Here is a 27,960-nt window from a genome sequence, read left to right as displayed (position 1 = left end):
AGCTGGAGCTGCATTGGTTGACATCTGCTGGGAGCCAAGGATTCCTGGGGGAAGAGAGCAGCTCCAGTGGCACCACAATCCTCTGGCTCTTCTTCCTGGCTCTGAGCAGGAGGTATCAGCCTGGCTGTGGGCTGGGAGGCTCAGCTTGGTCTGGTGTGTGTGTGGGGGGTGCTGAGGAAATAGCAGTGAATGTAGATAGTGACAGGGAGAATCAAATGGGGCTGCCAGTGGGAGGTGGGCTTCTTGAGAGTCAGTGGAGCAGAGGTGCAGGAGGCAGAATACAGCCCCAAAACACGGGCTGGGGAGGTCCAGGGTTTGGCTTCCCTTCTGAAGTAAAGCAGTGTGGATTCGGTGGTGGTTTGGCTCTGTGTCTTTGCTGCCTGCTGTGTCAGAGCAGGATGGTGAAGGTGTTCTGGCATGGGCAGGTTGTGTCTGTGGGTGTCCCTGAGGAAAACTGCAGTGCTGAGGTTTAATTGGTTTATGATGGCTTGTGACAATTTGTGTAAGGTCAAGCTGTGAGCTTTGCTGCTTTACCCATGGCAGGTCCTCTGCTGGGCTGCCTGCCTGCTGTGGCAGAGCCCAGGTGTGGTCTGGGAGACCTGGTTCTCCACTATCCCCTTGGGGGTACTGTTGGCATGGGGGGGAGGATCAGCAGCAGTAACCCCCTCGAGGTAACAGGAGGAGGTTCTAGCATGGGTGGCTGAAGCAGAAGCAGCTGGGGTAACTGAGCTGGTTGCTGCTCCTCCTTGCTCACCCTGTTTGCCTTCCAGGGCTGGGGGCCTTCTGCTCTGGTTCAGCAGTGGCCACATAATCCAGATTCCTCAGATAAATTCCTGCTGTTTCTCCAAGATCTGTGGCCACTGTATTAATTGCTGAGCACTCTGGGAACACAGGACCCTTGTTGCACCAAGTCAGCTCCCATGAATGATGCTGTTGTGCCTATGTCCCTGCCTTTCCCTTCTCCTCCCTCCTGCCCTCCTCCTGTGGAAGCTGGGGAATTTGGTGTTGGTGGGATCCTGCCCACTGCGCTCGCGCAGCTGACGGCGCCGGCTCCAGCTGCCATTTCATGGCTGCCAGTCACCTTCTTCCCCTGATTTTCCTCTTGTCAACAAGGATATTGAAACCACCCTGCTCCCTCCTGCTGCAGTCATGCTCGCTGTGCATGCTGGCACTGAGCCTGTGCCAAGGCTGGTGCTGGAGCATCCCCACGGCTCCGGGAGTCATCCTCCCAGCGACCAGGGCTGGCATCAGGATGTTCCTCCTCTGACCTGGTGTGCTGTGGTTGATGGGCTGCAGAGAGGGTGTAGGCAAGGTTGGCATCAAGGTGGACATGGTGAAGGTGGTTTCTGGGTTACCTGTCCTGCAGAGAGGTCCTGAGGTGGGCAGAAGCAGGCAGCTCCCCTCCCACTTGCTGTTATTAGGATGTCCGATACCAAATCAGATGTTTGGTCATTTAGGAACAGCTCCAAGGTGGCACTCACATGGATCCACGTGCTCTGCATGGGGACAAACCTTGTGTCACAGGAAAGCTCTGGCAGCGCCCATGCGTGGGTTTGTCACTCAGGGGTGGGCCAGGGGTGCTCTGTGGGGGCAGTGCAGGGGGGACTGCTCTTGGGAAGAGCAAACAAGCATCCTGCGTTGGGTGGATGGATGAGGAGCACATCAGGCACCTTGGGGTGGCAGGGTGTGACAAGATCAGGGTGGGCCCAGCTCTGCCGTGGAGTTAGACCCAGGTGAAGCCTGTTCCTGTGACCATGTTGAGAGTTTCTCCTGTCCTCCTCCTAGGGCAGTGGGAAAATATGGACCATGGCTAACAGTAGGATTAACAGAGCAGGAATCCCTGAACGTGTGTGTGACTTTACCCCGGGACACCCATCCCTGCTGTGGGTGGATTTGATTTATACACCTGAAAGAAAACTGTATCTTTGGGTTTTTTTTTCTCCCCTGTTGATTTTGGTTGTGGGCTCACGAGAAGCAGGTCACAGCCATCCTAAGGTGCTCAGGCCGTGTGTGGGGGGGGTTGTCCCTTGTGGTGTAGTGGTCGGCCGGAGCAAAGCTGCCTTTCCCGGAGATTCGCAGTGCTTTATTTCCCTTCTTTTTGCTTTGTTTTGACCTTTTTCGGCTCTTTTTCTCTTGGCGGGGGTGAGGGGGGCTGTGTGTGGCGAGATGCGGCCAGCAGAGGGCGCACTTCCCGCCCCCTAGGAGGCGTCCGGCGGGACGAGGGGACCGGTCACAAGCTGGGAGGGGACACACAGCAGGGAATACGGGGTGGGGGGGGAGTCACTCGAGGGGAAGGGGCTCACGGGTGAGCAGTGGTCACATATGCGTGTTTAGGGTGTCACACGTGGAGGATGCGCTGCTCATGAAATTGGCTTACAGGCGGTGCTGGACTCCCCCTGGGCTGACCCCCGCAGGGTCTGCAGGTCTGGTGTGTCCTGGTCAGGTGCCGTGGCAGAACAGAGTGGAGCTCTCAGACCTTAGCCAGCCCCTTTCAGCTGCCCTTGGATTCCCGATGGAGCCTGGGGAAGCCTCCTCTTGCTCCCCCCCAACAGCTGGATGGGATAAGCCATGTGTGTCTTGTGGCCCTGTGCTCCTCACATCTGGAGGTGCTCTGTTCTCTGGCACTGGGGAGTGTGTGATCAGGGAGCTGTGGAGCCAGTCCGGATAGAATCGAACAGTCATGGACTGGTTTGGGTTGGAAGGGTCTTTGAGGGTCACCCCTGTGCAGTGAGCACGGACATCTTCAGCATTTTAGAGAAGCAGCTAAGTTATAGTGGGTTATAGTGGGGTTGTTTCCAGCACTGCTATTGTCTGAGCATCCCAGCCTCAGCAGAGGTGTCCAGTGTGCATCTCCCAGCATGATCTGTTCCTTGGAATGAGCCCTCACCCACAGCTGGCCCACAGTCTGGCCAGTATTCCCACTGGGACCCGGCCCAGAGCAGGGAAGGGTTTGAGAGGGCAGCACCAAGAGCTCACCCAAAAATGCCCTGACCTCAGATCTGTGCCTCAGGCTGGGCTGTATCTTCATCTGTGGACAGCTGTAGCCATGCTTCTCATTACAGCAGGATCAGGATTCATCCTGGCTTTCCCTGGGTGCATGTGGCTCTGCTCTCTCAGCCCTGGCTGTCTGCCAAGCTTGGGCTGTGGTGGGGTGAGTTCAGCTCCTCCAAGGTCCCATTTATGGTCCCCTCTAAGTACCAGGCCAAGGTTATTCCTTGGAGCCTGTTACCGGAGCTTCCCCAGGTTAAGATCCGGGCGTCCTGACCAACCAGGTGGTCCCCACCCTCCCTGCTGGGAAGAGGAGGAGAGAGGTCCCCATCCTGTTCACCTTTCCTGACATTTTTTCCTGGTATCTGGCCAGCCTTAAAGAGCCTTTGTGGATTTTTCCCTGCCTCTCCTCGGCCATGCCCTTTGCACCACCCGCACCAAGCCCTCTCCCCTTGCTGGGGCTGGTTACTGGGGGGCTGGGCAGAAGTTCTCCAGCCCCCCAAGCCACGCTCTGGCCGCGGCTTCAGGGTGCTCCAGGCTATTCCCAATGGCGAGCTCCACCATTCCTCAGCAATTCGCTGGCAACTATTAATATCTGCGGGTGTGAATGCGGCCCATTGATGGGGGCAGTGTGTGGTATGCACGGTCCTGCTCCTCCCAGCATCCGCCCCGGCACTGGCGTGGCCTCAGCTTCTCCGGAGCGAGTGGGACGAGAGGGGAGGGTCCACGTGGAACCGGCGGCTACGGCCCTGCCCTCTCTATAGCTGAGCGTCTCCGGGACATTTCCTGCCTCTCTGCCCCCACGCCCTCTCCGTTCCTGCTTTGCATGAGGAAATGAGTGGAAAATGCTTGAAATCCTCCTCGGAGCTTTTTCCACTGGCTGTCACCCTGCTGCTGGCGCCGGGCTCTGACCCACCACAATGCCAGGCGGAGTAAAGCATCGGGAGCTCTGCCCTTACCCTCTGTGCCCCCTGTGCTGGGCACAGTCCTGCGTTTTCCTGCCCCTTTCCCACTTCTGTGGCCAGAGGGAAATGTCTGTCCATGTGCACTCAGAGCCCAGAACCAGCTGTGTCCCGGGCTGCTTCCCCAGCAGTGTGGGCAGCAGGTCAAGGGAGGGGATTCTGCCCCTCTGCTGTGCTCTGCTGAGACCCCATCTGCAGTGCTGGGTCCAGTTCTGGAATCCTCAGTACAGGGGAGACATGGAGCTGTTGGAGCAGGGCCAGAGGAGGTCACAGAAATGATGCAAGGGCTGGAACCCCTCTGCTGTGAAGACAGGTTGAGAAAATTGGAGTTATTCAGCCTGGAGAAGAGAAGGGTCCAGGGACACCTTGTGGCCTTTCAGTTCTTAAAGAGGCCTGTAAGAAAGCTGGGGACAGATTTTTTAGCAGGGTCTGCTGTGATAGGACAAGGGGTGATGGGTTTAGTCTAAAGGAAGGAGATTTAGACTCAGTGGAAGGAAGCAATTTTTTACCCTGAGGGTGTTGAGACTGTCTCAGGAAGGTGCCCCATCCCTGGAAACATTCTAGATCAGGTTGTTTGGTGCTCTGAGCAACCTGCTCTGGCTGCAGATGTCCCTGCTGACTGGGGGGGTAGTTGGACTAGATGACCTTTAAAGATCCCTTCCAGCCCAAAACATTCTGTGATTCCTGTCTGAACTTCACTGATCTCTACTGCAAGTCAGCAGCCACTTTCTTTGCCATGGCTGTCTGGGGAGGGTGGCACTGGCCACTTGCCCTCCAGCAGCTTTGGCCCCTCCCTGCCCATCCCCTGGACCCTGGCTGGCGAGAAGCTCCCAAATACAAAGCTGTATGAAGACTTTCAAGTCAACAACAGCCTTATTGAGAAGCTGGTTGCTGGGAGCCACTTCCCTCTCAAGCTGAGGGCTGCAGAGGCAGTTGGGAGGGTGGTGGGAGGAGGATCAAGAGCTTGGGGCTCGGGAAGGAAGGAAGGAGATGTGCATGAAAAGCCTCTCAGACTGTGAAAACAATGGAAAAAAACTCTGTTTTTTTCCTTGATCCTCCCATGTCAGGGTACTTTGGCAATCCTCCTACCAGTAAGAGAAGAGCTGATTGTAGCTTCCCTGCAATGTACCTGGTCTCTCTCTTGCTTTTCTGGTGATCCCACACCAAATTGTTGCTTTCCCCCCCTTGCATTCATCTGTGCTTTGTGTATTTGCTCATCAAGCCTCCTGCCCATCACCTCCATCTGATGCCCTCCTTCCTCTCTGCTGCTCCTTCCACACTCAGGCTGGTGCTTGCTGATCTCCAGACTTTTAGTCTCCCCTTTCCCACTAACAAATTCCTCCATCAAGTCCACCTTAAACCTGCTTCCCCCCCGCCCCCACGCTTATCCCCTCTATTCCACACTGCTTCCCATATTTTGTGTTTCACCCTCTGGCACATAGTCTGCAGCTGGTCCCATCGCCCGTGACACGAGTCTAGGACCCATAAGCCAGGTTGTGAGATGTGTGTGTGCTGTGGGGAGGATTTTCCTCAGCCTGTGCTGTTAGAGGCTGAGGAAATCCCCTGCAGCATGAAGGGGACTTTAGACAGACACATCCTGCAGGAGCAGCCTCTCTGCTCCCCTTGGTGCCTGGCTGTGGCTTGCATCCCTGGTTTGCCACCTGTGTGGCTTGATGGGCAGGGAGAGACAGGGACAGCCAGGTGTCCGTGCAGAAACTCCCCTGGGACTTGTCTTTGTGGGGGAACAGCCTGAGGGACCCTCACGGGTGCTCAGCCCAGCGAGGAGGTTGCAGCTGTTGATTGTCCCTGTCCCAGGGCCCCCAGCCCACATGAAGCCAGGCCAGGCCCTGCAGTTGCTGCTGCCGGTCTGGAAGCGGAGGGAGGGAGATGGCTGAATGCGGGGGGACAGGGGACCGAGAAGCTGAGGGCAGTGCAAAGCAGCCCTGTGGGACACGGGCAGGGGCTGGGATCATGCTGGGTTTCACATGTGTTGTGACAGCTCCTTCCCGGGGCTGCAGCTGGTGTGGCTCCACGGTTGGACCTGTACATGTGTGCACAGAGCCAGAGAATAACGAACCCATGGAATTATGGAATCGTTTTGCTTGGAAGAGACCCCTCCAAGGACAGGGACTCCACCGTTGCCCCAGGCAGCCTGTTTCAGGACTTGGCAGCTCTTTTGGGGAAGAAATTGTTCCTCAAGTCCAACCTAACCATACCCTGGCACAACTTGAGGCCATTTCCTCTTGTCCTATCGCTTGTTCCTTGGGAGAAGAGACTGACCCGCACCTGGCTCCAGCCTCCTTTGAGGGAGGTGTAGACGGTGAGGTCTCCCCTCAGCCTCCTTTTCTCCAGGCTGAGCAACCCCAGCTCCTGCAGCTGCTGCATGGAGCAGCCTCGGGACCTTCAGCCTCACACCCTGCGCTGCGCACCAGCACTCGGGTTTCCCCGGGCTCTGGAGCGCTGGAGGGCGGCCGGTGGGACCCTGCGGCGGTGGGGCAGGGGTGGAGCGGGCGCGTCCCGGGGGTTGGAGGCGGAGCCATCGGCCCGGCCCCGCCCCGCAGCCCCGCACCTGCCGCGGCCCCGCTCACACCGACAACGGCCGGAGCCGCGGCTGGTCCCGGCCCGAGCCCGCCCCTGCCTCTGCCCCTGCCCGCGGCGGGGCCGAGGGTCCTCCAGCCCCCTCCACACCCCTCCTCCTCCTCCTCTCCGGGGTCTCAACCGATCACCCCCGGGAAGCGGGGTTTTGACGGGGGCACGGCACGGCCCGAAGGTAAAGCAGAGCCCGGGGGTTCTCCAGGGTGTGCGGGGGTGTGTGGAGGGGTGTTGGTGGGCGTGCTGGGTCAGGACGGTGTTTGGGGGGCGTTGTTTGTGTGTAGGGAGGTGTGTGGAGGTGTTTGGGGGTTGATTCTCGGGGGGGGGGGGGCGGTTTGTGTGCTGGCGGGGGTGTGTTTGAGGGTGTGTGTTGGGGGGGCACACGTGTTTGTGTGCCCGTGGGGGTGTGTTGGGGGGCAGAGGCAGAGCTGAAATTTGGGTGACGGCAGCCAGCAGCGCGCTGTGCAGCTCCGGAGGGCGCTGCTCCGGCCACGCTCCCCGCTGCGGCCGCCGCTGTCAGCTTCACGCCCGTTATCGGTGTTATCTGTGTGTGCCGGCGGGCACGCTGTCGGGACCAGGTGGCTGTGGTTTAGCCGGAGAGGAGGAGAAGCCCGGAGGTCGTTTCCCGACATAGCCGAGCTGTTAGTAGGTCCCGGTCATCCCCGGGCTGAGTCACAGCCGCGCGTGGGGCTGCTGCCATCCGAGTCGCTGGTTTGGTGTGGGAGGCTGCCGGGCTCCTTCCTCGGCTGACCAGTTCACTGCTGCGGCCCCAGGGGGATGCGGAGGGGATGATGTGAGGAGAAAGTTCTTCCCAGAGAGAGTTGTTAGCCATTGGAATGTGCTGCCCAGGGAGGTGGTGGAATCACCGTCCCTGGAGGTGTTCAAGAGGGGATTGGACGTGGCACTTGGTGCCGTGGTTTAGTAGCCATGAGGTGTTGGGTGACAGGTTGGACTTGATGATCTTTGAGGTCTTTTCCAACCTTATTGATCCTGTGATTCTATGAGTCTGGGGCTGCCTGGGTTTCCTCAAGCTTCTCCTCACTCCACCTCTACCTGGGATTACCATGATTAAACCAGCGCCTGGAAAAGCACGGATTTGCCTTCTGATCCTGAGTCGATGGAAAAGCTGTGCTGACGTCCAGAGGCTTTGGATCAGGCCCTTCTGCTGTGGCAGGGGGACTTGATGTTAAGGCTGTTGGCACGTGGGCACGTGCTCACAGCTGATCATCTTGTTTGGAGACCTTTATCTTTGGTGGGAGCAGATGGGTTTGCCACGCGTGCCTGGCACGTCACGTTACGGACGGGCAGCAGTCAGAACGTGCTGCCGAGGCAGGGGAAGCTGCTTTCTCAGGGGCTGCTTGATCATGGCAAGCTTAAACACCAGCTTGTGGGATTGTGGGCTGTGTTTTGGAGGAGCCTCTTCTTCTGGAGACCCTTGCACGGTCCCAGGACGTCAAAGCATGTGTCGTGATGTTGTTGGCAGAGCTCTGCATTCTTTTCCATGTGCATACTTGAATTCTTATCAATGAATGTGCCTTGGTGGGTTTTTTTCCTGTTTACACTTTAACTGAAATCTGGTTAGGAGAGGCAGCAGGCTGCTGGAGCAGGAGCACCAGCCCCTCGGTGCTCTGCAGCCTTGTGCAAGGGTCTGCTCCTCACTGGGTGCAGGGCAGGGGCATGGTTCAGCTCAAACCCCCTTCTCGCAGGGGAAAAAAAAATCAGCTCCCACCTTTGTCCCCAAAACTTGCCTGGAAGTCCCTCCTGTGACTAAACACCAGTGTGGAGCTGCTATCAAACATGAGGTGCTCACATTCACATCATGTTCCTGTGCTTCCTCTGAGAAAGACTGTTCTAATAAAAGCCCTGCTGAATAAACCCAGCCGTGCTCCTGCTGAGCATTCCTTGCCTGCGCTGCCTCAGTGTCCAACCCCCAGCCCGTGCCTGGGACCGGCTGCCAGCCATTTAGTTTCGTAAGAGCACGACATATGGCCATGCCCAAGGGCACTGCAGTACTTCCCTTGGGTTTTTGCACTCCTTTCAAAAAGATGTGGAAGTTCTGAAAGCCAGTCGCAGTCGAGCAGGGGAAGGGAAGGTTGTCCTTTCCCTGAGGGCTGAGCAGGGCTCGCTGCGTGACTTTGCAGCGGGGGAACAAGCTGACACGTCGGCTGGCCCTGAGCCCTGCCAGCTTCCCTGGCCCCGCTCTGCTGTGGCAAGGAAGCTTTGGGAAGCTTCTGGAGGCCAGGCGCTGCCCTGGCTTCACTCTCCTGGGAACAGGGTAAATCGATGCCAGCAGAGAGGAGAATTGAGGAGCACAGGACAGCTGGCCCAATGCAGGGGTTTGCAGGCTGATGTTTCCACTCTCCATGCTTTTGGAAGGGCTTTTGCATTCAGATGTGTGTGTGAGGCTTGAATCCTCCGAGTGCAGGCAGCATGTTGGTGATGAAGTTGCAGGGCAGATGTCTCCTGGCACAGTGACTGTATGGGGAGCTGGGGACGGTCCTGAGGGACAGCAGGACCTCAACCTTGCTTCAAAGCTTATCACATAGCATTGGTGTCTCCTTCCATCTCCACCAGCCTGATGACAGAGACGTTGCCCACCTCTGCCCACCAGGTTTGGTGAAACACGTTGCCAGGGCCCAGTGGTGGCAGCTGAGCTTCAGAGGCAGTGGGCAGCCTTCAGGCTGGGCTGCTGCTGCACTTACCTGTCCCATGCTGTGCTGGTGTCAGTGCTGAGGTGAGAGGATCTGCAGGCTCCAGGAGCAGCAGCACCTCACATCCAGAGCACTGCTGAGGTGAGCTGAGGTGGGAACTGAGGCATGTGTGGCGGTGGGGACGTCTGCGTGGAACCTGGGTCTTCTTGTTTCTCAGCTTGCTTTCATCCACACACTGTTTCAGCCCCACTGGGGAGTGTGAAGGAGGTGTTTGGTGGGATTTAGTGCTGGGAAGGGGGCCATGAAGGGAAGTGGCCAGAGCTTTGCCGGTGAGCAGGCCAGAGGAGCTGCCTGTGAGGCTCTGTGCCGAGCTCCCTCGCGCTCGGCAGCAGCCTGGCAGCGCATGGCTGCATTCCAGCAAGGCCGGGGGTCTCCTGCCCGGTTAATGATTGAGCCACAATAGCCCTTCTTGTGAAGCCTTTCTGAAAGTCACCTCTGGATAATTATATCAGCTTCTGCAGGCAGCTGGGCTGGGTGCACAAATTTAAAGGAACAGGGGCTGCTCCTGCTTTTTCCAGCAAGAAATTCCCCTCTGGATGCAGGAAGTGCTGCCTTGGGGGGGGTTGCTGTCTGACTTCTCAGTAATTTGGTGTCCACCTCTGGAGCCCTCATCACAGGAAGGACATGGAGCAGGTCCAGAGGAGGGCCATGACAATGATCATGGGGCTGGAACACCTCTGCTGTGAGGACAGGCTGAGGGAGCTGGGGTTGTTCAACCTGCAGAAGAGAAGGCTCCAGGGAGACCTAACAGCAGCCTGCCAGTACCTGGAGGGTGCTACTAGAAGGCTGCAGAGGGACTGTTTGCAAAGGCCTGCAGTGACAGGACGAGGGGCAGTGGTTTGAAATGAGAGGACATGTAGATTGGATGTTAGGGACAAGTTCTGCACCATGAGGGTGGTGGAACACTGCAACAGGTTGCTCAGGGAGGTAGTTGAGGCTCCATCCCTGGAGATACTGAAGCTCAGGCTCAACAAGGCTCTGAGCAACCTGCTCTAGTGGAAGATGTCTCTGCTGACTGCAGTGGGGGTTGGAGTAGATGAGCTTTAGAGGTCCCTCTCAACCCAACCCACTCTATGATTATCTGCATGGTTCTGCACAGGCACTGTTGGTGGTGTGGAGATGGCCTCACTTTGCCCTGCTTCATGCTCATCCCAGTGCTCCCTGGGGGTGACTCTGGATGCCAGCCCTGGCTACCGCGGGCTCTGAGAGCATCCAGCCCCCATCTCTGGTTGCTGAGCTGCGACACCCACGGGTGGCTGCCTCCTGCTCTTCTCTGTGCTGCACAGTTAAGGATCAGCAGTGTCTCCATGCCACGTGAGCACACTTGCCCAGTGCCCAGCAGCAGAGCTGTTTGTTGAGCTGCTTGCAGGATCCCTTATCAGAGCAGGGCACTTGTCACCCAGTGCCAGTTACAGGCAGAGTAAACGTTAACGGCTGGGCTGGGAACGGGCATTAACAAGTGCAGCAGCTTGACCTTCCCCACTGAGCTCAGCTCTTTCATATCCTCCTGCAAGGAGGTTTGTGTCCAGCTTGAGTTCCTCCTGCTGTCCTGTGGCTGAGCTCAGCTGTGCCCTGCTGTGGCTTCCCCAGTGCCCACCTCGCAGGTCCCACGGAGAGGCCAGGGACTGCTGCAGCTGATCAGGGGGAGTTCAGCAGTACCAAAACCTGCTGGCCAAGTGGGCTTGGTGTCACACCTCGTGTAGGTGAGGTGGCAGCTGCTGAGGAGCACACTGGCCGTGAATCCAGCATGGTGGGGGTTTGAAGGGACCTCTGGATGTGATCCTGTCCAACCCCTGTGCTGTGCCAGGGTGAAGCAGAGGGGCTGCAGGGTTTGTTCCTTTCCATCCTCTCACCTTCAGCCCCAGGGACCTGTGTCTGCAGAGTGGGGTGGCTGGCAGCTCAGCTTGGAGCTGGGGCAGAGAGGCCAAGCAAAAGAACATTTAGAGGGAAAAGGAATTAAAAAAGAACAGAGCTGGAGAGGAAGAGGCTGGGCTTGGGCCAGCAGGTCAGTGTGGGGAGGGAGGTGGAGCAGTTTTGGGGGCTTCAGTGAAGGTTTACTTGGGGGGGTGGGGGGTGTGTGCTGGTGAGTGGCAGCTGGTTGCTCCTGGTGAAACTGGAAACGGCCACAGGCAGGGGTGTCACAAGGCTGTGGGACAGTGATGTTCAGCAGTGACTCAGAGTGCACTTGACCTCCTGTCATTAGTGCCATTGGGCAAGAGCAGGAGATCCGGGCAGGCAGGGCTGCTGTCTCAGTTTCATTTTCCCAGGCAGGTAATTGCCCCATGGACCCTGCCCCCCTTCATGAGCAAACCCCACCGGGGTGGCTGTCCCCTGGCAGAGCCACCAGCATGAGCCTCCAGGCATGGTCAGGCACCAGCTTCAATGTCCAGGGCTGGACTTGAGCTCTGGCTGTCTGATTTCTCCTGGAATTAGGTCCTGGGAGCTGTGGTGCTGTCTCAGGAGCAGCAGGAATTAGGAAGCAGTGCTTCTCCCTCAGCTAGAAACAAAGTGCTGAAAGTAAAACACAGCTTTGAAGGACTTGAGGACACCTGAGGCTGTGTGTATGAGAAGATAGGTCAGCAGGACCTGCTGGGTGCCCCATTGCCTTACCTGGGCCCCCCTGACCCCCTCCCATCCCCTCCAGCCCTGCTGATGGAAGGCTGAACTTGTGCCTGATGGTCCCTGGCAGCACTTACCACCTGCCCTGTGTTTCATTCAGCATCCTTGTGCCCACCTCCAGATCTTTTTCTCTTCTATTACAAATGTCTCTGGTTGTGACCTTTCGTTGCTGCTTTGGAGCAGGGAATGTTTCCTTCATTGATTTCTGTCATGCATAAATGCCCTACCTCCAGGCCAGCTCAAGAGCAGCTGCCTGGGAACCACAGAGGAAAGTACCTGCCTCCTCCTGGGGCCTCATCCTGCCAGGAGGATGGGTAAGGGCCTTGCTGGGAAGATTGTTTAAGGTTAGAGGTGTATTTAATGTCCCAGTAAAATACCTAATGGGCACAGTGTAGCGGTGGGAGCGCTGGGGAGCTCTGCAGGGGTGCCCAGCAGGCATTGCTGCTGGAGATGTCCACCTCCGAAGCCTGCTGTGTGATTTGCTCCTCATTAACACCTTCTGTGTGGGCATCCATGTGGGTTCTAGGTATTAAAACACTTCCTGGATCTCGGGATTGCCTTGCACAGCTTGTCTCAGCAGAGCCAGAAGGCTCTCCCGGGCCCTTTGCAGAAGCATCCTTCTGCCGAGGAGCTCTCCAGGGCTCTTGCTCCGGCTCTCCAGGACAGGTGCCAGCTCAGGCAAGCTCTCTTCCTGCATCTCCAGGCTGTTCTCACTGGGTACTTCGATACAGGAGGCAAAACCCCCACGGACTGAGCAGAAGCCATCTCTCTGCCCAGAGGCAGGTGTGATCTCCTGCTGACCCCCTGCCCCGCGCTTTCCAGCCCGGAGGCAGCCGACCCTGCTGCTTTCCTTTCCCACGCCCGGGGCTCGCACACACGCTCACACCCTGCAGCACGGCTTCTGCAGCACGGCTTCTGCAGCACGGCTTCTGCAGCACGGCTTCTGCAGCACGGCTTCTGCAGCACGGCTTCTGCAGCACGGCTTCTGCAGCACGGCTTCTGCAGCACGGCTTCTGCAGCACGGCTTCTGCAGCACGCTTCTGCAGCACGGCTGCCCTTTACAAAGCCCCAAGCAACAAGTCTTCGGGGCCTTTTGCAGCAGCAGCTGACTCCTATCAAGCTGCTTGGTGCATCTGGGACTCAAAGCCCTGCGTGTGCAGCTCTGAAGGGGCACGTTTAGGGAGGCCAGGCGGGCTGGGGACAAGGGAAGTGTGCTTGTGGCTGCAGGGAGCTGGGCTCTGCTCTTGGCTTTGGCTCTGCCTTAGGAGAAGCTTTGCCTCAGTTTTCTCCTGTGCAGAAGAGAGATGATGAAATGTCTTTCTCTGGAGGCCTGCGAATGCACAGGGGTGTTCTCCCTCTCCCTCTCCCTCTCCCTCTCCCTCTCCCTCTCCCTCTCCCTCTCCCTCTCCCTCTCCCTCTCCCTCTCCCTCTCCCTCTCCCTCTCCCTCTCCCTCTCCCTCTCCCTCTCCCTCTCCCTCTCCCTCTCCCTCTCCCTCTCCCTCTCCCTCTCCCTCTCCCTCTCCCTCTCCCTCTCCCTCTCCCTCTCCCTCTCCCTCTCCCTCTCCCTCTCCCTCTCCCTCTCCCTCTCCCTCTCCCTCTCCCTCTCCCTCTCCCTCTCCCTCTCCCTTCTCAGTTTTTTTCTTGTGTTGTGTGTAGGGACTTTGGTACAAAGCCACTGCTTGTACCTTCTATAGCTCCCTACCTTGCTCTGCTTCCTGCTCAGCAGGACATGCTAGGGCTGGGAGCTGCTGTTGCTGTGGGTCTGGATGAAAGCATCCCACAGGAGGGCTCTGGGAAGGGGAGGAGGATATAGCCCCCTCATCCCTGTCCTCCCCAGCAGAGTGGGGTAATGCAGGACCTCCAGCAATGCCAACAGTTGTGTGAACTCCTCCTGTGCCTGGTGGCTCTGGGAATGGAGCCTGTGTTTATGCAAAGTTAAGAGTGGGTCTCAGGTTGAGCCTGTTCTGAGGGTCTGGTGCTTTCTTTATCAGACATTTTGCCTAATTTTGGACTATTTTGCTCAAGACCCAGTCATGGCACAAGGATCCAGGGACCTCTGGCAGGAGGCTTCTCTTGCCTCCCTAATCTGGAGCACAGACCACTTGAAAGAGCCCCAGGGTGTGAGGTGTGTGGGTGGCTGAGCTTGCAGCAGGGACTGGAAGGGTTAAAGCTGCTTTGCAGTCTGATTTAAGGGGGAAAAAAAAAAAGCCATTTCCTTCGTGTCCAGAGACAGTTTATTTTCTGGGCATTCTTCAGGACTCAGGGAGGTGCCTTTTCTTTAAGGCATTTCCTGTAAGCAAGTTTATATTTGGAGTGGGGAGGGTGGGGAGGAGGAGGTGGGTGCTGGGGAGGGGTCCAGTGGCCTGAGCTGAGTGACCTCAGCTTTTGGCTTCTTGTCCCAAATTGTTGGAGGTGGTAGCTGGGAGCAGTGTTTGCAGGACCAGCTGTTGCAGTCAGACAAGCAGCAGGGTCCTGAGCCCCAGCAGGGGGGCTGAGCCAGCATGTGTGGGGTGCTGGGACCCCAAACAGCCCCTTCAGAGCAAAGGGAGTGGGTGAAGTTGGTGGTGGAGCAGCCAGCTCTGACTGACATCCAGCTCTGACTGACATCCAGCTGTTTAGAAAGAGAGGCAAAGTCCCACTGCCCAGCCTTGCCTTTGCAAACCCCCTGGTTCTTGGGGCTGCTTGCCCCTTTGGTGTGTCTTGGAGCTGGGGGCCACACAGAGCAGGGGGCTGAGGGGTGCTCTGTGTCCTCTGCAATATGGAGTTACAGTGTAGGGCATGATGCCCTTGGCTGTGCTTGTGGGTGCTGTGCTGTGCCATGCCATGCTGTGCTGTGGTGCTGTGCTGTGGTGGAACTGTGGAGTGATTACCCAGCCCAGGTCTGCAAAAAGCACCAGAGAGGAACCAAGGGCTCTGGAGAATGGAGCTGCCCCTGGCCAGGGAGCTTGGTTTGGTGTGAGGGTTTGAGTTGGCCTCGCTGCTGGTTGTGCTGGGTGGGAGCCTGGAGCTGGGGTGCTGCTGTGTTTGTCTGCCCTCCCGTTGCTTCTCCCTGCTAAGGCAGTGCTAAGCCCTTCTCTAGGTCTGTTTTGAGGGGGGTTAGGTTAATATGAGGAACTTACATCCATCTTCAGCATAATTCAACATGGCTAACAGCAGAACCTAGCTGGCTGGCTGGGCCCTGAAAGTGCTCAGCGCCAGGAGATGTCCTCTCAGCCCCTTCCACCCTTTAGGACCATCCCTTCCATCACTTTTAAGGCAAACCCAGCTGGCCACCAAATTCCGAGGTTTAACGTTGACCACCTCTGAATTCTCTTCCCTCCCCCAGGATGCCTTTGATTCCCATTAACAACAAAGAAATCAAGCGAGCAAGCCCGGGACCAGATGAGCTCATCAAAGCCTCCTCTGCTCTTGATGCGGCTGTGGTGCACATTTAACTCCTCTCCCCTCGCCGCTCGGTCAGATTGGCTCCTGCAGGGCCCTGGGTGAGCCGCGGTGGGCTGGGCTCGGCTGGGGGCTGGGCTGGGCTCGCCTGGGAGGCAGCGGCGGGGTCCCGGCAGCTCTCCCATTGTTCCCTGTGCCAAGTTCCTTCTCCCCCATTCTGTTTTCTTTTTATTACTGTGATTTCCTAACATCGGAAGAGGCGAGTTATGAAACTGGAGTTATCCAAACACGTCTTGTTTGAAGATAGCGTTTCATCCAGCAGATGCAGCTTCCTGCTCTCTAAATGCTTTCCATTGTTCCACCTTGGCTCCTGGCCCCAACCCTGCTGGGGCCACTGGTAGCGCTGCTTGGCTTCGGTGAGCTGAGGAGCGGTGGTCCCAGCCCCGGGGCTCACAGAATCACTGAACTGTCAGGGCTGGAAGGGACCTCAAGGCTCAGCCAGTTCCAACCCCACTGCCATGGGCAGGGACACCTCACACTGCAGCAGGTTGCTCACAGCCACATCCAGCCTGGCTGCAAACACCTCCAGGGGTGAGGCTGCCACCACCTCCCTGGGCAGCCTGTGCCAGGCTCTCACCACCCTCATGGGGAAGAACTTCTTCCAAACATCCAATCTCAATCTGCTCACTTCTAGTTTTGCTCCATTGCCCCCAGTCCTATCACTCCCTGACACCCTAAAAAGTCCCTCCCCAGCTTTCTTGTAGCCCCCTTATGATACTGGATCATCAAGTCCAGCTGATCACCCAGCCCTAACTAACCAACTCAAAGGTCTCCTCCAACCTGGTTAATTCTTTCTATCCTATCCTATCCTATCCTATCCTATCCTATCCTATCCTATCCTATCCTATCCTATCCTATCCTATCCTACCATACCCTACCCTACCCTATCCTATCCTATCCTATTCCATTCCAACTAGACCATGGCATAATCTGCCTCATCCAGTCTCTTCCTGAACACCTCCAGTGATGGTGACTCCACCACCTCCCTGGGCAGCCTATCCCAATGGGCAATCTCTCTGTCTGTGAAGAACTTCTTTCTAAGATCAAGCCTAAAATGCTGCTGGCCATGAGGCCTCAGGAGAGCTTTCGGGGAAGGAGAGCTGCAGGTCTTGATCTTGTTCAGCTCCCTGGTTGCTGCTTGTGGCCTCAGGTGAGGCTGAATCTTAGAGAATCATAGGACCATAGAATGGTCTGGGTTGGAAGGGACAATAGAATAGAATAGAATAGAATAGAATAGAATAGAATAGAATAGAATAGAATAGAATAGACCAGGTTGGAAGAGACCTTTGAGATCATCGAGTCCAACCTATCACCCAACACCATCTAAGCAACTAAACCATGGCACCAAGCTCCCCATCCAGTCTCTTCCTAAACACCTCCAGTGATGGAGACTCCACCACCTCCCTGGGCAGCACATCCCAATGGCCAACCTCTCTTGCTGGGAAGAACTTCTTCCTACAATCCAGCCTCCACCTCAGTGGGCACAGGAGGGAGGAATGCTGTGTGTTGCTTCCCAGGTGGGGACTGCAGAGGAAGCCCCATCCAGCCCTTCGCTCCCCCTCCGGTGCCAGCCTGCAAGTCCTGACATGGGGATGGGCCCTGGGTGGCTTGCAGCGGAGGAGGAAGGAGATGCCATGTCCCTCACCTCTCCCTGGGAACACTCTGGAACTCTGGGCAGAGCAAAGATCAGCTCCTCTGGTGCAGATGGGTGATCTTATCCAGGAGGCACCTCGTGACCCTGCTCTGCAGCTCTGCAGGGAGGAACGAAACGCTCTGTGAGCAGCTGGCAGGCAAGAGCAGCAAGCCCTCTGGCGTGGCCATCACAGGCCAATGTCACCATGCACACCTGGGTGCCTCTGCCTGTGCAGCAGGGCTTGGAGGGTGCCCATTGGTGTGGCTGGAGCTCCCACAGCACGTCAGCAGCTGCCCATCCATGCAGCCAGGCTCTGGAGTCACAGAATCACAGAATGCTAAGGGCTGGAAGGGACCTGGAAAGATCATCCAGTCACCCCCCCTGCCAGAGCAGGGTCACTCTATACCTGCTCACACAGGAATGCATCCAGGTGGGGTTTTAATATCTCCAAGGGAGGGAGACTCCACGACCCCCCATGGCAGCCTGTTGCAGTGTTCTGTCACCCTCACAGGGAAAACATTTTCCCTCCTGTTTCCATGGGACTTGGATTGGTTCCTAAGGTCCATTTCATGTTGAAACCACGGAGGTGCTGCACTTTCAAAGACAGATTTTGAGGCATTTGGGGCCTTAGCAGGTGAAGCTGTTTAAGCAGAGAAGTTTTCCCCTTGCTTTGCTTTTCAGTGGCCTTTGTCCCAGTGAGCAGAGACACTGGAACCCCAGGGAGGTTGATGTGGATGTGGAGGTTGTGCTCAAGACCAGGTTGGATGAGCAGTGTGGTCTAAGTGTGAGGTGTCCCTGCCCATGGCAGGGGGGTTGGAACCAGATGGTCTTTGAGGTCTCTTCCAACCCAAACCATTTTGTGATTCTGTGGTTTGGACAAAAGCAAAAGTCTGGCTGGACTCGGGTGGGACTGAGCAGCCATGGGGCTGGTGGAGAGGTGATTCTCACCCTCCGAAGGTGCTGAGGGACTGCTGGTATGCTGGGCCAGCCCCTTCACAAAGGGATGGCGATAGAAGCTTTCAAAGCAGCCGAGCACTCCATTCTTCTAAGCACTTGCGAAAGGCACTTGTTAATGAAGAGCTTTGCGTCCCTTCAGAGGGCACACACACGAGTGAGCCAAAAGCCAGTGACTCACAACAATAGCCACGGATGAGATTTGGAAGGGTGTGAGCTGATTGTTTTACCACAAACGATGCTGGGCTGCAGCTCCAGGGCAGAAGTTTTCTGAGGCAAAGGTTGCCTCAGAAAGGTCCCCAGGAGACCACCTGCATGCTAGTGAGATGGAAAAGTAACTTTTGCTTGAGGAGATGCTTAAAGCATTGCTCTGAAGGACGCTGGAGGAGTTTACAGGTGTAGAATACTGCCGTGGAAAGCACTCAAGTGGGGCACTGAGGTGGCCCCTCCACGGGTGGGCAGTCCCACGGAGGTGTGGGGAGCAGGGATGGTGGCTGCTGAGGTGTCTTACCCTGCAGCATGGCATGGTACAAGCTTTCAGCCTTGCTGAGGGCTCCTCCTGGCAAGGGGAGCTGTGTGAACACCGTGACACCCTTTGCTTTGGTCCTCCTGCCCTGCAGCAGTGGGGAGGCTTCCCGTGGCTCCCCTGTCCTGCGTGGGCGCTGTGGCAGAGGCGTCACTGGAGAGGCTCCTCCGGGTGCGATTGCAGGTGGAGATTCCGGTGTAACTGATTCAGGTCAGGGCTTTCCTAGCCCCACAAAGCGTCAGACACGGGCTGGAGCATCAGCCCTGCTCCTGAGCCCGTGGTCAGGAGGGGAACTCGCCTGCTTTTAGCAGCAGGCTCCTCCTGGCGCGTCCGGCGGCGAGCACAAGCGAGGCCATTGTGCAGCCCGGCAAGAAACCCCCAGCAGGTCTCGCAGTGACAGATCTCCTTTTGCTCACAGAGGGGCTTTCACACGGGAGGGAAGCGGGGAGCAAACATGCCCATTCCTGCCAGAAGGCACTGCCTTGCCAGGAACTGGCCTCTGTGCTGCTGCTGCTCCTGCAAACGGGCCCTGTGTTGGATCAGGGCTTCCTGCTGCCTCCTAACACATGGCCTTCTGCTTGGCCTGGCGCTGAGGAGCTCTTCCTCCGCTGCTGACCTTGCTGCCTGCAGCCACAGCTCCGGCTCCGCCGCCTTCGGCGTCACAACTTCCCTCCAGCAGCAAGAGCTGTGCAGGGACTGTGAGCTCCTGTGCCCTTGGAAGGCTGGGAACTAGCTGGTTAATTAACACAGCTGAAGAAGAGTCACTTAGCCATCTCTGGAACCATTTCCTGTTGCATGCAGCAAAGCTCTGGCATCTGGGACTGTCCTTCAACCACGGCGCGCTCCAGTTCCCTCCGTGCACCCTCAGCTCCTCCACCCCTGTTTTGTGGGCAGGCTCTATGGCTGCTTCTGCCCCTCAGCAGATGCCATGTTCTACACCAAGGGGCACGGTTTGGGCTGTGCCTGGGCTGTGGAGAGGGCTGGATGGCAGAGGTGGCTGTGCCAGCTCCTCTGAGTTTGCCATTCCCGTGGTTCTTGACTGTCAGGCCAGCATATGAGTCTATAACATCGCTTGGGGCCAGCTTCTGCATCCTGTTTTGTAATATTCCCTGACATTCCCCAAATTCCTGGCAAGGACACTTCTGTAGTTTCTTGAAATGTTCCTTTGTCTCTCTGCAAAACTGTGACAACCTTTAAAACTGCTCCTCAAGGTGTCTGTTGGCCCTCTCGTAAGGAGGAGGAACCCTGAGCTTTCACTCCAGCCCCAGAACCATCTTCTTCCAGTGGGGGAAAAAAAACAACCCAAGAGAGAAGAATGGCTGTGGACTCCTGCTTGACTCAGATGACCACAAGTCTGTGCTATCTGGTTCCATCCACTCTTGCCCTACAGTTTTACTCTGACCCCCATGTTTTTGTCATGGTCTTGGGCTCAAGCAGCCATCAGATGGGTCAGAAGTCCAACTGGAGAAGAAGCATGAGTTGAGAAGGCAGCCTACAGGTCCTCATGCCAATATTTTCCTGCTGCTGGGACACCCTTCCCTCAATTCTTTAGGCAGCAGCTCCCCAGGACATGAAAGGAGCTTCTTGATGGGTGGGCTGTGCCAGCTCCTCCTTTCTCCCATGGGTGACAGGAACAGTGTCATTGGGACCTTCTCTGTGCCCCCAAAGGAGGTGTGTGTTCAGAGACCCTCTCAGCCTCCTCTCCTGGGCAGCAATTCAGTGTGCTCCAGCCATTGTGGCATTGGAGCCAGCAAAGGCTCTGTCCTGCCTTCTCCCCCACCTCCAGATGTTGGCTGACTGGAGGCCCTGGAGGCAGCTGCAGCTCTTGCTGAAGCTGGAAATGACGGACTGGTTTCCTTCTGTGGCCCCACAGTAACGTTAATGACAGGAAGGTCTGGCCAGGAGAGCGGTGGAAGAGGCTTTTCCTGAGGAGAGCTGGACACAAATCCCCTTGGGGGGAGGGGAGGGTGTTGCAGGGGGCAGGATGTGTGCGTGGCACCTGGTCTCAGTGCTGGTGTGAGGGTGGGTGGTGTGTCCCCTGTGGGCATTGGGCACCAGCTTCCTGCACCTCCAGTGCCAGCTGGGTTTGGTGTCTGTCTGCACAGCAAGGCCTTTTCCCCAGCGAAATAGCAGCAGCATTATTTGTTATCGCCTGGCCCAGCCCTCTGACGGCTTTCAGCAGCGCTCTCTTTGTAAGGGGAGGTCTTGCTTTCCATCCCAGGAGGATCAAGACCTCTGGGTTCAAGGATTTCATTAATGGGCTGTGTCAGAATATCTCTGGGGGGTCCTGGAGCAGCTTTGGTGGAGCATGTGTTGTGAGCTGGAGCGGGCAGCGGCCAAGGCACCCTCTGCTGCAGCAATGCCAAAGGGCAGCAGCGTGGCTGTCCTGAGGCCTGGTGCTTTCCAGCATTTCTGGGGTGTGAGATCATTTTTGGAAGTGGCTTTTGACTCCCAGAGCTGGTGGAAATTTTACACATGATCACTGGTGACTTGGATGCTGCTGTGACACCTCCCCATCTGCACAGGGGTTGCTGCTGTCAGCTGGACACCCCGGCTCTGATGTGTGCTGGGCTTTTCATCCCACCCCTCTCCAAGGTCTGCTCACAGATGGATTTACCAGCCTGCTGTGCTTTGGATCTGGGCTCTCCCTTGCCCAGATCCTGCTCAACTGAGGGCATCTCACAGCTCATCCTTTAAATTATTGATGCCAAAAGCTCTGACCTGGGGAAGTGCAGCTGCAGAGGATGTGCTTTTCATGGTGGAGACTGATTACATGTCAACCAGAGCTGCTTGCTTTGACAGTGGTGGTTCCCTCAGCTTCACTCTGCCTGGAAAGGTTGCCAAGTCCTTCATGGAGGAAAGGAGCAGTCCCAGAGCAAGGTGAAGCACTGAGGGGTTGGGCACAGACCAAGAACATACTGAAAATGAGTCAATTAAGTCTAGAGATCTTGGATGGCAAGTTCTCCTGCTCTCATTCATGAGCCATCTGCTTCTAAAACTTTCACTTCTCTTTGGTATCTTGGGGGAGTGGGAAATGTGTGACATTAGTCTTTGCTTTTAGTTTTTTCCATCTGCACACAGGATGGGCTGTGTTCACACATAGCCCTGCAGCTTGCAACAGCTGACCCCAAGGAGCCCTTAGTCAGGGGTTTGGTGAGTCAACATTTGATGGAATAGGAAATGAGGTTCTAGTGGTCTCCATTGCTCTCCTTCCTCCTGGCTCACTGAAGGGGCACTGCCACATACTCCTGGTTGATCCCAATTCCAGAGCCTGAGGTCTGCTAATTGCAGCTCTGTGGGATGTTTCACACCTGAGCACCACTGGAGCACCTCTCTGAGGAACCTGGGGCTGTTTAGCCTGGAGAATAGCAGACTGAGAAGGGATCTTCTCAATGCCCACCAACAGCTAAAAGGCAGGGGGCAAGAGGATGTGGCTAGAATCTTTTCAGTGGTGCCCAGTGACAGGACAAGGGGCAATGGGCATGAACTGGAACCCAGGAGGCTCCATCTGAACAGGAGGAAAAACTTCTTTGTTGTGAGGGTGCTGCAGCCCAGAGAGGCTGTGGAGTCTCCTTCTCTGGAGAGATTCCAAACCCACCTGGACATTGCAGTACTGGGAGACCTGCTGTGAGTGACCCTGCTTTAGCAGGGAGGGTTGGACTGGATGATCTCAAGAGGTCCCTTCCAACTTCCACCATGGATTTCTGGGACCATCTTGATCCCCAATTTTTCCAGCTGCAGTTGAAAGCTGTGTGCTGCCCAGCTGAGACGGGCATCCAGCGGCCAGGACGGGCCACCTTGCTGTCCCTGCTCGGGGATGTTTAGGTGTTTAGGCAGCCTGTGGACCTGGCACTTAGGGACATGGTTTAGCGTTGACCCTGCAGCGCTGGGTCGGAGGTTGGACTGGACGATCTTGGAGGCCTCTTCCAACCGGATGTTTTCTGTGATGCTGTGATTCTGACGCTCGGAGGAAGAGCCGCAGGAATGGCTGCTGTGGGGCAGTGAGCCTGTCCCACAGCTCGGGCGGGGATCGGTGAGCTGGAAGCGGTTAAGCGGCGTGCGGCGAGCATGTGCGCTCCGCTCGGCGCCCGGGCGCGCTCCCGCGGCTCCCACCCCCGCGCTCCCGGCGGCTCAGCCTCGGCGCGGCAGGGGATGTCCTCTTCGCTTCCAAGCGGGAATGAGACGCTGCCCGGGCAGAAGGGTCCATGAGGGCACACTTGATTAGCTCGGCGCGCATGGAAAAATCGGGAGCTCCCCGGCTGACCGCCAGCGAGAAGGGCTTGGCTGGGACGGAGGTCTTGCCTCTGGCCGCTGCGCCCGGGCTGGCTGAGGAGGGGGCTTGAGGAGGCTGGTGGTCATGCTGATACTCCTCTCGGCATTTAATCCACGGTTTCCAATGAACAAAGCCAGGATTAACAGCTTCTGCCATGGTGAGTCTGCTCGTGTCCCAGCTTTGTGTTGGCGTTGGGAGGCTTCAGCCAGCAAACGCTCTTGTGGGGGCAGAGGGGAGAGTGTAAACCGACTTTTTCCTTCTCAGGGATTTCTTTGCTTTGGCTTTCAAGTGGCAGGGTGAGGGCAGGGTTAGAGCCTGTCGTTTGGTGTGGTGTTGGGGTGTTTTTTTCCCCCCTTGTAAAACAGGGCAGATTTTCCTTGATTTCTTTCTTTTTGCCTGGAAATGATCCGTAGGATCTGCCCAGCCAGAGAGGGGCTGCTCTTGGGAGCCCCCTGAAATAAGGCAGGAGAAGTGAGGGTGCGGCTGTGTGGGGTAGGAAGGAGGGGAAGTAGAAGCGACAGAGAGCAGGCTGGTTCGAGTCGTGGGTGCCTGTGGCTGTGCTGCCAAACCCCTTCGCTCCCTCCTTGAGCTGCTGCTGGCGGAACAGCTCTGCAGCCCTACAGCATTTGGGCTCTCACGGAGTCAGCCAAGTCGGTGCCAGCGTGGTGGTCGCAGGGCATGCCAGCTCCTCTAACCTTGGCTTGTTTCCTGAGCCCAAGCCAAGATGCCTTTCCGTGAGCCCGGGAGCCGGCACCGGTGCCAGCTGTGCCGCGGGACGTGGCATCGCCTGCCGACGCCAGTTTGCTTGCAAGCAGTTCAAAGCGAGAGGAAAGGAAGGCGTTGGGGGGGAGGCGGGGGGAGAGGGAGGGGAGAGGGCTTCGGGGCTGTGAGCTGTGGAGGGAAATGCCATCTTGAGCCACAGTGAGTAATACTGGGCCATGCTGTTGGACATTCGGTGCAGACTCTAACTGAGCCCTGAACTCAGCAGATCAGAGAGGTCCCATGGGCAGGGTGAAGGTCCTGCCCCAGAGTACACAGACCTGCCAATACATGAGAAGTGGTCTTTAGCTGCTTTGTGAAACTTGGACTTTGGTGTTTTGGGTGTTTTTTTGGTGTTGGTTTTATGCTTTGATTTGTCATTTGTCCCCGGGGGGCTGCACGGGGATGGCCCCGTTGGGGAGGAGGCTGGGAGGGCCACGCTGTGTGTGAACCTGAAGTGTGCTCTTTGCAGGGCAAGGGCTGCTGTGTGGGCAGCTGCACATGCAGGACCTCGTGGGGTTCAAAGCCTGAGTTCTGCGGAGGTCTCTCTGACCTGGGGTAGGGTTTTCTCGGGTTGAACAATCAGCATACATGCAGGCATCTGTGCTGAAGCACTGAGCACCTTCTCTTGCCCATCTCCAGCCCATGCTGCCCAGTGGATGCAGGGACTACATGATAGAGCCTGGCCACAGCAAATCCCATGGGCTGCTGCTTGAGGGCATGTAGCAGGCAGGAGGAGGGATGGCTTTGGAGTAACTGTCAGAGTCAGCAGGAGGGGGGTTGGTGAGGCTGATTAGTGCACAGAGATGGGGAAATGTGTGATTCTGCCTTATCTTTGTGTTGCAGCCTTTAAGGAGGGAAGAAAGTCACATCAAGTTACGCCAGGAGAGGTTTAGGTGAGGCATTAGGAAAAACTTGCATCCCAAAAGGGCTGTCAAAGACTGGAACAGGCTGCCTGAGGAAGTGGTTGAATTGCCACCAGTGGATGTGTTTGGAAGCCATCTAGATGTGGTGCTCAAGGATGTGGGGTAGTAGTGGCCCTGAGAGAGTTAGATAACGGTTTAACTTGATGATCTGGAAGGTCTTTTCCAAGCAGAGTGATTCTCTGACTCAATGAAAGTAGCCCCAAAGCAACCTGTGTGCCTCTGCAGAGGAACAGTGCCCATTTCCCCCTTGTGAAGCCATCTTTTTGTACCAGGGCACGTGTGGCAGCTCTGGCTTTATGCTTACCATCCCCAGGGGGGTTTAGGTCTCCCACCACAGTCCAGAGGAGCCTGTGTGTTCCTCAGCTGGGAACTGGGTGGGTTCATGATTCTGTGTGGCATGGAAAAAGCTGCAGAGCTCACAAGGGAGTGCTGCTGCGTGGGGTTCCTCTGGTAACGCATGCTGCTGTTTAGGCTAAATAAATGCACACAAGAGGGAGGAAATTCCCTCCTCTGTGAAGGGAGGGATTGGGTTTTTTAATGTCTGGATTTAACAGAAGGAGCTGAGGATGGCTCCCGAGCTTGTCATGCAGGAGAGAAACCACAGCAGGCTGCACCGGCTGCAGGTGGGAATGCACATCAGTGCAGATGCTGCGCTGTGGAGTTGAGAGCTCACTGCGAAGGTGAGAGCAGCTGATAGTTCTGGCTTGTTAGTCAAACTAGTCTTGTTTTCCTTTGTCTTGACCTTCCTTGCCTTGGTGCTGCTCGTGTTGGGTCTCATACTGCACGTGGCAAAATCAGCAGCGGGATGCAGCTCGCTGGACTTGACCTTTGGAGCATGCTGGAGGTGCGAATCAGCTAAGAGTGCATCATTTTGTGGGTGCTGCATCCAACACTCTGCCAAGCACCAGAAAAACTGACTTCTGTTGTTGTCCATGTCAAGCCATGCATGATGCCATCCCCCCTCATCAGGGAAGTGTGATCTCATCCGGTACCTGCAGCATCCGACTGATACTGTGCCCTGTGCTGCTGACGCCGAGCTCTGGCACCACTGGCTGTCCTCAGAGGACAAGGTTTTGCTCCTCCAAACAAAGTGTGTGTGAGTCCCATGGGATGACCAACAGGAAGAGAGCAGTGCAGTTTTAGAAGGGGTGGGAGACAGGATGGGCAAGGCAGATTGATTTTCCTCAGCCTCTGAGTAGCTGTTTTCATCCTGCTTCTCCTCTGGGTGTCCAGTAGCAGGAATGAGAGGGCCCAGCCACCGTGGCCACCCGAGCAGCAGCAATCTGTAGGTGTGTGCCAACATACATCCCATGCTTGTTGTGTGCAGAGGAACTGTGTTTGGACAGAGCTGGCTGCCTGGTTGCAGGCACAGGGCTGTTGGAGCATGAGTGTGTGGAAGGGGGCAGTGCAGATGGACCTGTGAAACTCTGCTTCTTCATTCCACAGCTGGGGCCACCTTTTCCATTCAGCTCTTTGGGGCTGTACTGGGGTGTCTTGGTGGCTTCACTCAGTAAAGGGCAGCAACCCCCAGACAGATCCCACTGCTGCAGCGTGGTCATCCCCACCAGTATCACTGCTGGGAGCTCCAGCCACACAGACACCTTCTTTCTAACTCTTGAATTCACTGGGAAGCTGAGCCTGAAACCTAGGCAGGGTGTAATGTGTCTGGTGCCCACCAGAAGACAGTAACTGCACTCCAGAGATCAACCATTGGCTGTGCTGGTGCTGATGGGTGTTCTGTGGGTGGTGTGCAGGGTGAGCTGGAGCTGGAGGCTGTCTCTCCCTTGAGCTTACTTTGCCTTTGCTTTCTTTAGTCATGGAAACTGAGGCTTCTGCTGGGCCCCCTGCTCCTGCTGAGGGGGACTGGCCGCTGTGGTCCCTAGGGTGCAGAGTGGGGATGGTTCCTGCCGTGTCTGTTGTTCTTCTGGAGTCAGAGCAGCTGTGAAAATGCAGGTGGGGGAGGCAGGGAGGATGGATCAGGGTCCTCACCTTCCTGGCCCTTTGTTTCGGTGCCCTTTCCATCCCTTGGTTCTGACCAAACATCTGCTCTGCAGCTGCAGCACTCCAGCACAGGACATTTAACCCCTGAGTGACTGCAGGGCTCCTGCTCCAGTGAGCAGGTTGAGGGCCAGAAGAAGGTGGCCTGAGATGACCGAAGACTCTGAGGAGCGGAGATGCCTGTGGGGAGCATCTGTCCTCTGGGGCACCCCTGTAGCTGGCTTACACACAGGTCTGCCTTTGTTCTGTCTGCCATGTGGTGTGTGACCTAAAACCAGGGAGAGGAGCAGTCACCAGCTCCAGGGGACTGGCCACATCCTCCTTCCTCTGACTTGCTTAGCAAGAGGCAGGACTAGTGCTAGGTTTCTCCTCTCCAGCAGCTGGTGCACCCCATGAACATGGATGTTGGGTGTTCAACTGTTTGATCTAAAATAACACCCCAGGGGAAGAAGTGTGAGGGGAGAGGAGAGGGGAGAGGAGAGGAGAGGGAGAGGAGAAAGGAAGAGGGAGAGGGAGGAGGAGAGGTTCGGAGAGGAGAGGTTCGGAGGGGAGAGGAGAGGAGAGGAGAGAGTTTTCCCCCCTTTCTAAGGCAAAGAAGGTAACAAATGTGTTTGCATGTCACTGAGACATGGTGAAGCCTCATTCTCTTGGGGCTGATGTGGCTGCTTCAGTGGTGTCTTGCCATCTTCCTCACCCACAGCAAAGGCTGCAAGCATGAATTTAAATTGCTCCAGGTGGTGTTGGTGGACATGATGGTGGTCCCCATGGAACTGGGGGTGTTCCCTGAGCAGGTCCAATGCAGCTCCTGAGTTGGGTGCTGTCCCCCCAAGGGAGAAGCTTCTTTTTGGCTGGTCATAGTTCGGAGCTGAACTCTGGCATTGCCCTGGGCTTCCTCACGGCTGAGGTCTGAGAGTTGTGTTTCTGCTCTGCAGAGCACAAGGTTCTGCTTGCTTTGGGTGCACAGGGCTGTGTTTTAGCTTTCTCTGGAGCAGAATAAACCAGGCACAAGGCTCCTGTTTGGCTCATTTGCAAAAGAAGACACCAAAGCTGTCACATCCAGTTGATAACGATGGTTACATGCAGCCCTGGCATGGAGCCAAGGTATGAGCAGGGCAGAGATAAGGGGTGTGTGGGGGGGGTAATGCTTCTTGGGAGGCTGCTGTTGGACTGCCCAGGGTGGGATCCAGGCATACCCTGCATGGACCTGCCTCTGCTCCAGGTTAGGGGCATGAGTGGGGCTTGTGTTGTTATAGAGGAACTTGGCTCTGACGACAAACAGAGCACTGTTTGTCCAGTGTCCTAGGGCCTTTCCTTCCTCTCCACTGTCCTGTACTGAGTAGGTGCTGCCCAGCTTTGCTGCTGTCCAGGGCACAGGACGCTGGGCATGAGCACCTTCCAAAGCTGGCTATTGCCCTGAGGTTATGGGGAAGGAAGAGAGGGCAGCTGGCCAGTGGCTGGAGGGCAGCTGGGAATTGAAGGAGTTTGAGGTGACTGGCATGTGAGGCTGGTGCATGAGGTGACCCAGAAACCTGACAGCTTCAGTCTCCCTGCCCCATGGGTGACCATATGGCTTCTTGC

General features: G+C 56.6%; 1 protein-coding gene across 3 annotated transcripts in view; it reads left to right on the top strand.

The window, feature by feature from the left end:
• STARD8 (StAR related lipid transfer domain containing 8) overlaps nucleotides 1-27,960 on the top strand; it is a 59,854-nt gene that overhangs the window by 10,620 nt on the left and 21,274 nt on the right. Inside the window, exon 1 of one of the 3 annotated variants that reach the window (XM_054169558.1) lies at nucleotides 6,638-6,720. The exons of 1 other annotated variant lie outside the window; for it this stretch is intronic. Coding sequence is in view for 1 of the 2 variants with exons in the window: in XM_054169556.1 (XP_054025531.1) it covers nucleotides 22,784-22,856 (73 nt within the window). In the remaining variant the exon portion in view is untranslated. Of the gene's footprint in view, nucleotides 1-6,637; nucleotides 6,721-22,711; nucleotides 22,857-27,960 lie in introns of those variants that run through there. One more of the 3 variants, XM_054169556.1, reaches the window with a different exon arrangement.

Source organism: Dryobates pubescens, chromosome 18 (assembly GCF_014839835.1).
Source record: "Dryobates pubescens isolate bDryPub1 chromosome 18, bDryPub1.pri, whole genome shotgun sequence".
NCBI classification, from domain to species: Eukaryota; Metazoa; Chordata; class Aves; order Piciformes; family Picidae; genus Dryobates; species Dryobates pubescens.
This window is presented reverse-complemented; position numbering and strand designations above follow the sequence as displayed.